We start from the raw sequence: 13,947 nt of genomic DNA, 5'->3' as shown, positions 1-13,947 counted from the left end.
TCAGTGTCATGTGACCTTGAGTGGAACTCGGATAACATCCAATATTTCTAGTAACTCCTTATAGGACTGATTGTTAATAAAACAGGAAAACAAAAAACATTTTTTGTTGTATTAAAAACAATAATATAAGTTCTATTAAATACACCAAAAGGCATGAAAAGAGTGTTCTCATTTCCTTTTTCCCAACGGGAAATGGAACGGGCCACTGGAGAAGCGCAGTGGAAACTGACAGATTTGAAGTGACAGCCTGCACAACCTCAGCCACGTCAGACAGTCTTTCAGTCCCTGCGGCTTCAACTGCCTGCTGCTCAGGAATGGGAATATGTTACCGGAGTTCCCTGCAACTAAACCACAAGGTACCGGCACCAGGTACAGTGGTTTCTTTTTCTGTGACGTCTGAGAGAGCCATGTGATGAGTGGGACGTAGTTTACCGACACTCTGCCCAAGTGGAAGCAGACACTCAGTGTGGATTATGTAAAGGAAATTCGGTTAATGAAAAAAATGTGTGCGGCTGGGACGGCATGCGTCAGCTCGATCCACATGTTTACCTTCTCAAAATTACATGACTGTCTGTTTGTGCATTTCAGACCTCTAGAAATGAACCAGCTCACAAGTTACAGACCAAGGGATAATTTGAGTTACAGCCGACTGAAGTTATTTCTGAACGGTCTTTAAGTAATTCGCATACCACAATGACACAAGAGCACCTGGAAAACTTTGACCCTGAGCTCGGGCCTCAAGCAAGTGGCAATGACGTTCCGTCTCTGTTGTGCAGTTCAAAATCAAACAACCTCATCTTAAAAAGCGCATCTCGTAAAACAAGACCGCCAAACATCCAAAACGCCTCCTAAACATAAAGCCTCGAGATCCCTTTCTGATCAGATCGGGCTTTCGGCTAACAGCTGGATTAGTCATCCAGACCTCACTGCTGATAAATAAGATGGAAGAGTGTAATTGAGTGAAAGATCTGGACCATGTTGGACAATCCTGAGGGAGGTATCCATTTCAAGTGCTGTCAGTGCCTTTAGAGAAGACTGATGTGTGTGTGTGTGTGTGTGTGTGTGTGTGTGTGTGTGTGTGTGTGTGTGTGTGTGTGTGTGTGTGTGTGTGTGTGTGTGTTTGACAGATGTCTTTTCATGAGAGAGAAAAAGCGACTACCAATGTACCAATCTGGATTTCAATATGATTTCATTGTAATTTCCATCTTACAAAAATAGTCAGGAAGTCAAGGATCTTTTCAGTAAATCAGTTCATGGATTGCGCAGTGACAGAATATTTGAGCTTCAGCAGAAATCCTGAAATGGTTTGACAAATGTAATTTTCTTTCCTGTGCTGATACCTAAAACAGGATATGGCACATTTCTCAGTCATTCCTGAACTGGAGAGGTGAATTGATATGCCCTCTGCTGGACACTGGAGAGTGTTCAGATGAGACAAGGCCAAAAATAAATTATAATGAGGTGTTCACAGCCAACTTAAAATGAACCTTGCCATCACCAATCATCTACTGTACATGTCAAGAAACAAGCAATAAGCCATTATACTGAAGTAAAATGTGTTTGCCAGCATTAAATGAGTCAATATTGCAAAGCTGTTAAGTCCAGTGAGGAATGACCCATTCCTCTCTCTGACCCAAATTATGTTTCTGTTCAAAGGAAGCATATTATGGCCTTATTAATATGCAAACTTTAAAAAAACAGTCCACAAAGCCTCTCAAGACATTTCTGACTGAATATTGTCATGCCTTTTATTAACACTCACCTAGGTAGGGGATGCAGGGAGCCATTTTGAGGGACCTGGTGTACTCTCTCATACGGTTGTAATTCTCTTCCTTTGACGTCAGAAAGTCAAGCTTCTCAAAGGTGGCCTTGTCCTTCCGACTGATCAACTGTTAAGAACAGAAAGCAAACAAGAAGCAAACAGTTCATTCAATCAGCAAATTAGCAACACCTAATGGCTAATTCTCAAGTGTGAAACATAGATCAGAGGTATTTAAAGTCTGAGTGAAGAATAGGAACAAAAAGAGAATGAATTCAAGTAAAAAGTAAAATATTAATATATCCAATTTGAAGTGTATTCAAAGGCAACAAAAATTTGTATTGTTGTCGGCAACTATTTTTTTAATGTTAGTTACCTCTGTTGATTAATTTAAATAAGATTAAAAAAGATACATATTTAAAGGGCACCTATTATGCAAAATTCACTTTTACATTGTATTTGAACATAAATGTGTGTTGGCAGTGTGTGTACACAACCACCCTATAATGATAAAAATCCACCCAGTGTTTATTTTTAAATCCTCATAAATCATAAGCACGGTATCAGAACGAGCTGTTCTCAGAATCAATGCAATGTGACGTAGAATTGCACAAGCCCCGCCCACGACTGTTGATTGACACTGCAGTTTGAGCATAGACCCGCCCTGAGTGAGCTGGACACAGTTTTTCAGTTTCACATTTATTCAGTCATCACTAAGAAAACTTTTCCAGTTAATATATAATTATTATTTGTACTTGGCAAATTGAGAATCTTTTTACAATATTCGAATTAATTCATAGATGTATCTGAGATATATATATTTGCCAATAATTCTATTAATAATTATTATTTTTAATGAGTGTTAAACTAATAATAACAATTATTATTATTTATCTCAGCTCTGCCTCATTCACTTAAATATACTGCCCTTGAAAAATAAACAGAGTCACTCCCTAGTTGGCCACTAACTTTAGTAGGGGGACTTGGGGAGGTGCCGTTTTGTGAATTTTGTCAGAGGGGAGCCCCACTCGGTCATCTGATCTAAATAAAGCTGTCTGCAAATATGATAAATATGAAAAAAAAGAAAACCTATTTGGAGACTAATGAAATTGTATTAAGAAAAAAGTTCACAGAGCTCAAACTCCAGATATACAAACATATGCTATCGGCTTTGGGTATATTTCTCATTTATGGAAAGCACATGATCACATGAAACAGGCTCAGTGTCTAGAAGGTCTTTATGAGTGGCATAAATTCACCCAACGCTTCCTTGCAGCACATGTGCTATTGAAAACATCAGTAGGGATGACCATGTGCAAAACCCCTGTTAGGATTAACGAAAAGCTCATTAACTCAAAAATTCCATCACCCATGGCTTTATCACATCAAGTGCTGCACAAAGTACTTCAACATGTTCCTCTGGCATTAGACAAATACACATACTATCCAGTCTGTTCACACTTTCGCAGGTTTGGGCAGAGAGGAGATTTTGTTCAAACAATGTAAGCAATAGTTGCTGAAACCACACTGTTGGCAGATGAACTTCTACCAGTCTCCAGAGGTGAAAATATTTTCATCAGTCATGCACATCTTGTTAAACACAGTGCGTATAATACAATACATGTCTTCTAGCATAATGTTAGATTGTGTTACTCTTTTTTTTTTTTTTTTTTAGTTGCTACAGACTAAAAAAGGTTTGTATGAAATAGTAAACATTTTAATTGCAATATAACATTTTGAGTGAAGGGCATTATTTAAATATCTCTCTTCCATACAATGAAAGCTCCAAAAAAAGACAAAACAAACACAAACGATTTCACTTTCAATGTATTAACCCCCCTATGATGACATATTTTTCATGTTTTGGGTGAACAACTCCTTTAAATAATGAAACAGGAAAAAAAAAAAAAAAAATCTACCTTGCTTGTATGAAAGGGTATTGACAGTTGATAGTTATATTATATAGATATATCATACATACCCAAAACACACCTTGACAGATTAGACTAGTCATTTACAAGCCCAGTCCCTCCAGTCAACATGACTTTTGGATACATTTATTTTACAACAGCTTCATACTCAAGCAATACAGTTAGGGAGTGGAAAGCATTTAGACGTTGGCCTAAAATTTACCTGAAGAATTTAATGAACCACAACTTGGATTCTTCTCCTTTGAACTTGCAAACAGAGAAACAGAAAAGTGATTTTCCCCCTTTTATTTGCCAAAGGAAGCAGTATGGATTTTATTTGATTTTAAACGGTGCTGAGATAATCCATGGCAGGGAAGTTAGATCGCAACACCATCAATCAGGGAGCCTGTGTGGAAATAATAATATTATGACAAAAATTTGAAGAAGTACTGCGAGCTAAGTGAGACTGCTTATGATATTTTAAGGAAAAACTAATTACAAAGCCATTACAATGATGAACAGGGATGGATAAATAAATAAGTGCACCGGCATACTTAAGTCAATGTGATTTCCATGTGTGTGTATGCGTGTATCATCTCAACAGATACTCTAGTAATTTTATGTCTGAGCTAGAGCAATCAAAATGTCAAAACAAAAGCTTTTCTGGTCTTCTTTATCAAGCCTCCAACACCCGCCACCACGACCACAGCAGCACACGGGGACGTGAGCGCCTGCCACACTGGCATTACTCATTTCCATAGACACATACAGTGCTAAACAATCCCTCCGAGGGCGATGAAAGTGAGGGGATTCCTTCAACCACTAACGTCTTTATTTTATTTTGCAGTAACACATGACTGACTTTGATTACAGTAGTTCATGAAGGCCATTACTGTGCTTTAGCAAGCCTCCATACATCAAAAGCTGACGGAGACAGAGCAGCATTGAGCTCAGGGACACATTCGGAACAAACTGCGGATGCGGTCTTAGCTATAGGTGAAATGTTACATTTTTTTTCTTTTCATTTATTTTAGAACTGGAAAAAGGGCGGAACAGGGGATCAATTAAAAAGGAAATGGAAGTAGGAGAAAGAATTGTGCAAGAAAAAAAAGGATGGGGAAATAAATTGAACGGTAGTATGTGCTATGTTCCAATCCCATATAAAATTAATGGCCAACTGGTTTTATTGATTAGCCAAAGCCAAGTTTTGACTTGTATTTGGCAGTTGGCAAGTGTTGCAACACAGAGAATGCTGGGGAATCAAGGGGCCATCTGTCTTCACTGTATATAAGCTCGCCCTTCTCCATCTCATCTCTTCACCAAAAGCTTTACATCTTGCAGTGAACATGCTCCCAAATTATTATTTTACTTCCCTTCTCCAATCTTTCCTCTTGGCGCTCGTCTCATCTTAATACTCCCACACTGTATACAGTGGGCTCTCAAAGTCTGAGACTTCTACTGACAATTATTTTGCATAATTTATCATGAATCATATTATAAGAATGACAATAAGCAGAACAAATAAACGAATATGTTCAAAAGATTTGAAGGGGAGTAAATGACAAAATAATTTTGGGGGTAAATAAATAAATAAATCATGCAATGAATAACCATTTATGTTAAAAATAAAATAAAAAATCCACAAAATTCCCCAAACACCACAAGTATGTCTCAAACCTGATTATATTATCCAAAATGATTTGAGATGATCTAGAAAGCATTTGTATACAAAAAATCACATGATTAATGTCACAAAACTGTTTAATTAGTGACCAACTAATAGTGACAAATTATTTTAAAATTTTTCATAATCTGAACTTTCCTTTGTTTTAAATTTTCCAAAATCCTAAAACATTGATTATATCTCCTCTAGGTAAAACAAATTCAAGATTTTTCAAGTGATCTAAGACTTATGAACCCCACACTATATGCATTATTATTTATGTTTAATTTGTACATATTGACTGACAGGCAGCATTCATTGCATAAAGCAGAACAGACCAATACACCTAAAAGTGCTGAAAATAATGATAAGGTCATTTCAAATCTGTATCTTCGTATATAATGTGCTCCAAAATGTATACCAGCAAGCACCGTATTCGTTCTAATTCATTGCATGCCTACTGGGAAATCAGCAGTTAATCTTCAAATAAGTGGAAACATGGCCTTGAAGTCAAGCGGTTCAGAAATTGGCTGGAACAAATGACATAAAGAATTACTCACTCCAGTCTGTGCCATGGGCAGTGAAACATAAACCATTTGCACAGCAAGACCGAAAACAGTCATTATTGTCAGGCAGAACCGTCAGCAAATACACGCAAGTGCCTTTTCATTATGAACAGGACAACAGATGAAATGCTTCAATCTATAATTAAAACCGGACCATAGTTCAAATGTGCAGATTTTCTCGAATACAAGCTTCAGGGTTCTGGGACGCATGGAAAAGAAACCTCTTAAAACAGGGCTGCAATGAATCAGAGTTGATCCCTGTAGCTGGTGGAGACACACAGTGTCTGGCAATGTGACATGCCTGTCTTTGGTCAGACTTGAAGCATTGTGTGATGCAAAGAACAATGATTAAGGTCTGTGACCTGGCATTGATCCATCTGGACCTCATAACAATCGTGTGATTGTATGAACTTGTGTGACTGTAACACAAAGCAAGTTTTTGCAAACGCGTGAAATAAAATCAATAACTCAGTAAATAAATAAATAAATAAAAAAAGAACAGCAAGGAAGAGGTCACTCACTCAGTCACTCACTCAGTCACTCACTCAGTCACTCACTCAGTCACATCAACATAAAAAATTCATAAATGTCTAAATATACATTTCAGGTGTTCGGCATTAAGACGACAGCAGCAGATCCTGTAGGTTGCGAGGTGGAGCCACGGTGGAACAAACTTGTTGGTCCAGCACATCCCACAGATTGGATTGAGATCTGGGGAATTTGGAATCTGTGTGTTGCACGTGTCAAATTTACGCCCACATGAATGGCCAGACCCAGGGTTTCCCAGCAGGACATTGCCCAGAGCATCACCCTCCCTTCACAAGCTGGTCGTCATCCCACAGTGTGCATCCTGGTGCCATCACTTCCCCAAGTAAAGGGTGCACACGTACACGGCCGACTCACCGGACCAGGCGACCGTAGTCCACTGCTTCAAGGTCCAGTACTGACGCTTCCGTGCCCATAGGCACTCTGATTGGTCTGTGGCCACGCAACCCCATATACAGCAGAGTGTGATGCACTATCTTTTGTGATACATTCCTCTCATAACCATCATTAAAAAAAAATTGTGACTTATCCCTCAGTAAACTTTCTTTTGGCTCGGACCAGACGGGATTCCTTCACGTCCCTTGTGCATTGATGAGCCTTGGGCGCCAAACACCCTGTCGCCGGTAAATTCTCACCACTGCTGACCAGTAACAAACCACAAGCCTTGCCGTTCCAATAAATTTGGCCCTAGCCAAAGTAGTTCAGATCTTTATTCCTGCCCATTTCTCCTGCATCCAACACGTTGGTTAGGAGAACTGTTTCTTTGATTACCATCTAATCTACCCAGACCTTAAAGCTAGGGTAGGTAATGTTGGAGAGCTAGCCAGATTTGAAAGTGGCACCTCTTCTAAGCTCCGCCCCCTCCTGTCAGTGCTCCGTCCAAAGCTACGCCCCCCCCACAAACATGAACGCGCATCCACATTTGGAGTCAGCTGCATGTACCTACGACCTGTAATGCAACTGGCTTACACTGACAGAGAAGCTACTGTTAGCATTGGGATTTTTTTGAGAGGGGGCGGGATTTTTGTTGGGAAAGTCGGGGGAGAGACGCACACTTCGATTAGACTAGATAAACACATGCAGCATCTTAATTGTTAAGAAAATGAAACGAAATAAATGAATAAATCAAGCCTTACAAAACACTAGGCTATATCATACAGCATTCTGAAAAATGCGCACCCCTAGTTCCTCCGTCTATGGCCCATGACGCGATGAGCATTTACTATAGCTACTTTAAAAAACGCGGGTCAGGTACAATATTTTCTTTCTTTTTTTTGCAGTCCGAGTTGCGGGCGGGTTAGTTGAAAACGTCGGTCGGGTGCGGGTTGTTTATACATTGACCCGCGCATCACTGCTGTGCACGCAGTGGTGCTCGGGCACGAGACATGAAGGCATCTGATTGGTTCTTTACATTCGCACCGAATGGCAGTGATTGGTCAGAGTTTTTACTGTCCTACAGCTGCTACAGAGGTCAGATTTTTTTCATTCCTTTTTCTGAACACATAATGTATTGACAACTATCAGAATGGAAGGACCATTTCACCCAGTATAAAAAAAAATGTTTCTGAACAGGATTACCTACCCTAGCTTTAATATGTGGCCATATAAGGAAATGATCAACAATATTCACTTCACTTGTGACTGGTCATAATGTTTTGGCTCAATCAGTGTATGTCTGTGTGTATATAAAGTGTTGTGATGTAAACAGAACCAATAGCTTTTCAAGCGTCACGCTCTCTTTGCTTTACCATTCCGAGCCGATCCGGACCAGCCGTTACAGATATGGTTTCATTTTCCACTGTGGCGCTGATAACAGAGCTTTTCGGAATGCAATACAAATGCGTCAGTCTGTGCCTTGGTAACGCAAGAGTTTACAGACGGTGTGAGGTGTAAATAGTGACCGCATTATGGAGGATGATCAGATATTTCTTTTAATTTCATTATTAATTTGCTCAAACAGGTCGCTTTGACAGCCACAGAGAAACTGGTAGCCAGGCAACAGAAAAGTGACCAATCCTGAGAAGCGATGTCACGGAGCGCTTTCTACCGGCACGGTTTAGCACGGTTAGGCGACCGTTTGGAGAATTCTCGGTCGAGAGTTGTTTGTAATCGTGCTGCGGCTCAAGTGGAAATATAACTGGAACCATTCCTTACCGTTCTTAGAACCGTTCGGCCCGATCAATGAATTACACTGATAAATTGAATAAACCTTGTTGTCAAATATTATATTAAATAAATGTCTTTATTAAACAGAATATTATGTATTATATATATTTAACTATGTAACTGTCAAAATTCCCCTGTGGCAAAGCTAAATACATGGCAAGAAAGCTGAGCTTGTGGTATCCGACAAACGGTCCTGCCGCAGTTACTTCTAAACAACATGCTCCCTCTTTTTCCATCTTTTCTCAATTTGCAGAAGTGCTGTGGCTAAATGTGGAATGTCAACTCTGGAAGCTGCTTACATCTCATCAATAAGGTCCCCAGTGAGTCTGAACTCTCTCTACCACTGACATCTCTCAACAAAATAAGTAATACTGTAAGTAAATAGGTCACTGTCTCTCGAAGAGTCATGTACTACCTCAAAAACTACTGCACTGAGCTTCTATGAATCTTTATTTGTTTACACCGTTTACCCCTTTTTAATATCATGATTCTCAAAGTAACATGCATGTAAAAAGTAATGAGACAGAAATTGAATGAGTCATCAGTTAAAGTATGAGATAGAATCTGAAAGATGTGGCACATCTCCCATACAAATTAAGAAGCTTTTAATGCTTTTTAAAGATATGTCGACCTAGATCATACAGATAAAATATTAATTGAGCATGAAAAAAAAATGTTTCAAAAATAATTTTTACTGTAAATGTTGATTAAATGTATTTAGTTTTCTACAAGTATCCTGACACACCCAAGCTGTTCCCTACTCATTGATGGCTGGTTGTAAGTGTTGTCAGTTCAGCATATAAAGTTTAGCCCTTCTATTTTTCCCCTCAAGAGAAGAGGTCAAAAGGTTTTGGACCTAAAACTGGGGTAATGCGAATACTTATAAATAGATTTAAAGCTTTGGCAACATTAAACTAGGTCTCAGAAACAGGCCTTTCACAATTTTCCAAGCCACTTAAAATGTTCAGAAAGGGATCGAATTCTTTCACTGTCCTCATGCATTCAGACGGTCTTCTCATCTGCATCTCTGCAAATAAGATCAATGGAAATCCAAGAGCACTAGGGCTCCCAGGAGAAATAAACACAAACACTGCATTGTCAGCTAAATTATAAAGCAGCAGAAAGGCTAGCATTTGGTGGTTATACACAATAAATCCCCTGTAAGTCAACAGAATATTAAATGAGAGACCCCCCCCCCCCCCCCTCCCAGAAAACTTCCTAAACAAATTAGTATGGAAGGCTATGATACTCTAATACTATATAACACATTTTAAAAAGTTCAGAATTTATTATCATAATCAGGTATATCAAAACTAAACACTAAATGTCCATGCAAGCTATATTTATCATACTTAAAAACCTTTTATTTTATGGCTTATACCTTATGAATTTCTATTTAAATAAATATTATTTAAACTGTTGACTAGATGCATAACTAAAAATGTATAAATATAAATGAAAAATAAAATAAATAAATAAAATAAACCACCCAAACCTTGCATAGGTCTTGCTTACCGCCCAGGACTTGCTCAGTCTGAAGATGGGTGCGCTCTGAAGGGCTGAGACCACAGACACCAGAGAGTGCAGGTTATTCAACTCCAGCAGTTTCTATAAAAACACAGAAGACACAAAGTTGTAATAAACATACTGTAACCCACTTACATAAGACAACTGTAGTCTTCATATAAATCAGGACCCACTCAATTAAAAGGCTTCTGATTTCCATAACCTCTGATGCTCTTTGGCCATTTTTGATCGAACAATTTTAAGGTCTGGTGGTTTTTAAGAATTGTTTACTTCATTGTAATGGTACTAACTAACTAAATTCAAAAAGGTTAAATGGTCCTAAAAAATTTCACACTTGAACTCCGCTAATCTTGTTTACGCTTCGGATTATAAAAATGTAAAAGATAAATGTCAGTTGCGAAAAATCAAAATTCAGACTTTTTTTTTACTCGCAATTCTGATTTATTTTCTCCGAATTGTGAGATATAAACTTATATAAGATATCGCAATTGCAAGTTATGAAGTCCATTTCTGAGGAAAGAATACTTTTTCTCAGAATTGCGAGTTTATATCTCACAATTCTGACTTTATATCATGCAACTTTGAGAAAAGTTTTTATTCCATTGCGGAAACAAGCTTTCATATTTTTTGCGCATTTTTCATAAAAAAAATAATAAAAATTCTTCATCAATAATCTGGTTCTTTAAAAACAGACCAAACTTAAGTCTGTACTCCAAAGCATTCAATATTTATGGCAGTTTTAGTTGGAAATTTCATTTTCAAGTCTACGCTCAAGAAGCGTAGGACCTCCGTAAAGCACTGCTTCAGCCACCTTTATGGAATAAAGGAAAGCAGCACTAAGTTTTTTTGTTTTGTTTTTGTCATTGGCCGATCTGCTTTATCCATTAGCGTAGCCGTTAGCGTAGCCCACTCAGGCTAACGAGGGCACGTTCGCCAGTAGCAGGGTATGCAGCTCTTTCAGGTTTGGCAGGTAGAGCAGGGTGAGGGTTCAACCATAAGGAGTCATTCAGCGGGTTTCCTGTATCATGGTACATTGAGTTTCAGGAGAGCATGTAGGCTGATTGAATTCACAGCAGTCTGTGGCTCTCTGTTTGTGTGACTGTTGGCACGAATGACAAGATAAGCATCTAAATAACCACATGATGGTTTGGGAAATTTCTCTCAAGTATTCAATAGAAATATTTATTTTTAAATGTATAAAATGTAAGTTTTTTATGCTTTTATTAAAGCAAAATATCATATTTAATAAGGACATGCAGAATAAAAACTAAAAGTTACTTGAATTTTTTATTACTGGAGACATTCCAATCAAAATTCATAGACATCATATAAGTGTTGTTTTGATTTGGAAATCAAAACAAAACTCAAAAGCAATAAATTCCATGCCACTGTCAATTTAAAGATTCAGTAGATAGCAATTTACTATAAACAATAGAAGTGGACTGGAAATATAAAACCGCAACTTTTTTAATCCTCTTTAATTTCATTTTACAGTTCATTCACAACATTTATTTTCAAGGGAACTCTGCAATCTGTAATAAATTACATTTTAAAAGCAATTACAAGACAGATGGAAAGTCAAATTTGCGTGAAATGATTTGAGAGAAGTTATTAAGAATAGCAGTTATACTGAACTGTGTAGTTAATCACTTTCAGAAGAGAAAAAGCTGTGATGAGAAATTACAGTATTTGGGTTAGGAGTAACAGTGATGACATATTTGACACTAGGCACTTTTGACACTATTTGATACTTTTTATATTATCCCTGTGTTGTTAGTTATCGTAACTTGAAGATAATTAAGAAATCGAATGGCTCCGTCTTTCTAACAGTTGGAGGCAAAGGAAAAACGGACATATTGAAAGCTGTTTAAACGGTGTCTGAGATGAATCACAGTCAGATGAAGCCCTTTTTATGATGCTCCCATTCTCGATTCATGCCATAAACAATTACCACTCCTGTGCAACCCCTCTACTCGTTCTCATTGGTCTAAAACAGAAGGCTTTAATCCATCAAGACTTAACATAACATCATTCAAATTGCCCATTGTTAAAGGAAAATTCCTGAAAGTGCCCACAAAAACCTTTATGTTTAATGAATTAATAATAACACAAGTTATAGCCAGTGCCAAGGACAATTACCATGATATCAAATGCAATTCAGATGTGAATGCAAATATTAATAAATGTTTTACTGAACTTGATCAAAGTTAAAGGGTTATGTTTCTGCTGCCATGGCAACACACACAAAGCAAAGAGAACTAATGATAAATAAAGTAACCAAGCTGCACTGTCTGAGGGAACAGTGAAAACCAAAGAATGTCTCACCTTGGCAATTTTGATGAAGTGGCCCAATATTTCTGCTCGAATTTTCAGTGTTTGAGCCGTCAATATCTCCCTCACTGCCCAGAAACTGACCTAGGAGAAGAAAAGGTCATAGTGCTGTCAACGTTAACGCATGCGATTATTTTTTGTCCAGTTTAACGCGTTCAATTATTTAACGCAATTAACGCAGCACCCGATTTTTCTGTCATCCTTTGGCTAGCGTTACATTATATTATCACGCTCTTATTCATGCAAATGCTTTTTTAAACCATTCAAGCGCGACAAGAAGAGAACGCGCTGCCTGTGAATATCCTGACACACACACACAATGCTATGGCAAGCCAAAGTATTCATATATGCCTGCGCCATATGTATTTGCCATGTGATTTGCCATAAAAACGTGTGTTCTTAATGTACGCTTTGGGGTCACGAAAAACGCGCATTGGAAATGCACGTACTCATCGTGTGATTTGCTAGAATTATGCGCGTTCAACGCACGTTTTTGACAGTGATACTGGCCTTCGTTCATTAAAATTATGCCATTAAACAAGTATTTAAAATATACTGTCTTTATGTTGTTTCTACATTAATTTGGAGATCGAGTGTGAAATTATTACATTATAAAATATATAAAAAACGTAAGTATTTTTAATCGTGATTAATCATGATTAAATCACAGAAAAATTTGTGATTTATCTAGTTTATTTTTTTTTAAATCGATTGACTCAAGACAAGAATTGAGATCCACAATGCACTAGGAATTCCCACAATAGTTGTCTCTGCACAATATAGTTATGATTCAGATTTTTTTAAACTACTTAAGGCAGAGCCTGAAGGTTTACATAATTTATAGCTATGTTATGTAATTGCTCTGCTGACAAATATCAAATGTTCTCAGCAAACATAACTCAAAATGGACGCAGACAGATTAACAATAAATAAATCATAAAAAATAAAGGAAATCTATCTAAATTTATGAGGAAAAACCAGTATTTCCTCTTATTCACAAGCTTGCCAGAAAACCTTTTTAGATTAAGACTAGGCAGCAAAACTGAATCTTTTCTTTTTTCCTGGAAATATAAGACATTTGTTGTTAATGATGACATTAAAAAGACCGAAATGGCAAATGTAATTGCAGACCTCAAACGGCCACTTCCAAGACATTTAAGCTCTTTCAAAATGAAATGTCATGTAAATAAATCTCATATTCAGTCCTATTATATACTGACCTTCATAAGCCGATATTTATAGCCTTATTTTCAGAACTGGGGATAAAGAAAGTGTTGTGCATTTACAGTAAAGGGTGTGTGAATAGATGAATTGGTCAGGTCATTATAGTGTGTGTGTGTGTGTGTGTGTGTGTGTGTGTGTGTGTGTGTGTGTGTGTGTGTGTGTGTGTGTGTGTGTGTGTGTGTGTGTGTGTGTGTGTGTGTGTGTGTGTGTACAGAGGGACTCAAGCCAATGCCACATTAACTAACAACCTAAAGA

General features: G+C 37.7%; 1 protein-coding gene across 4 annotated transcripts in view; it reads right to left on the bottom strand.

The window, feature by feature from the left end:
• ralgps1 (Ral GEF with PH domain and SH3 binding motif 1) overlaps window positions 1-13,947 on the bottom strand; it is a 114,712-nt gene that overhangs the window by 76,651 nt on the left and 24,114 nt on the right. For all 4 annotated transcript variants that reach the window (XM_079637082.1, XM_079637081.1, XM_079637083.1 and 1 more), the window contains 3 exons: window positions 12,463-12,552; window positions 10,126-10,218; window positions 1,763-1,889 (listed from right to left, as the gene is read on the bottom strand). In XM_079637082.1, coding sequence (XP_079493208.1) covers window positions 1,763-1,889; window positions 10,126-10,218; window positions 12,463-12,552 — 310 coding nt within the window. The remainder of the gene's footprint in view (window positions 1-1,762; window positions 1,890-10,125; window positions 10,219-12,462; window positions 12,553-13,947) is intronic.

The sequence above is a fragment of the Phoxinus phoxinus genome, assembly GCF_949152265.1.
Source record: "Phoxinus phoxinus genome assembly, chromosome: 15".
NCBI lineage: Eukaryota > Metazoa > Chordata > Actinopteri > Cypriniformes > Leuciscidae > Phoxinus > Phoxinus phoxinus.
This window is presented reverse-complemented; position numbering and strand designations above follow the sequence as displayed.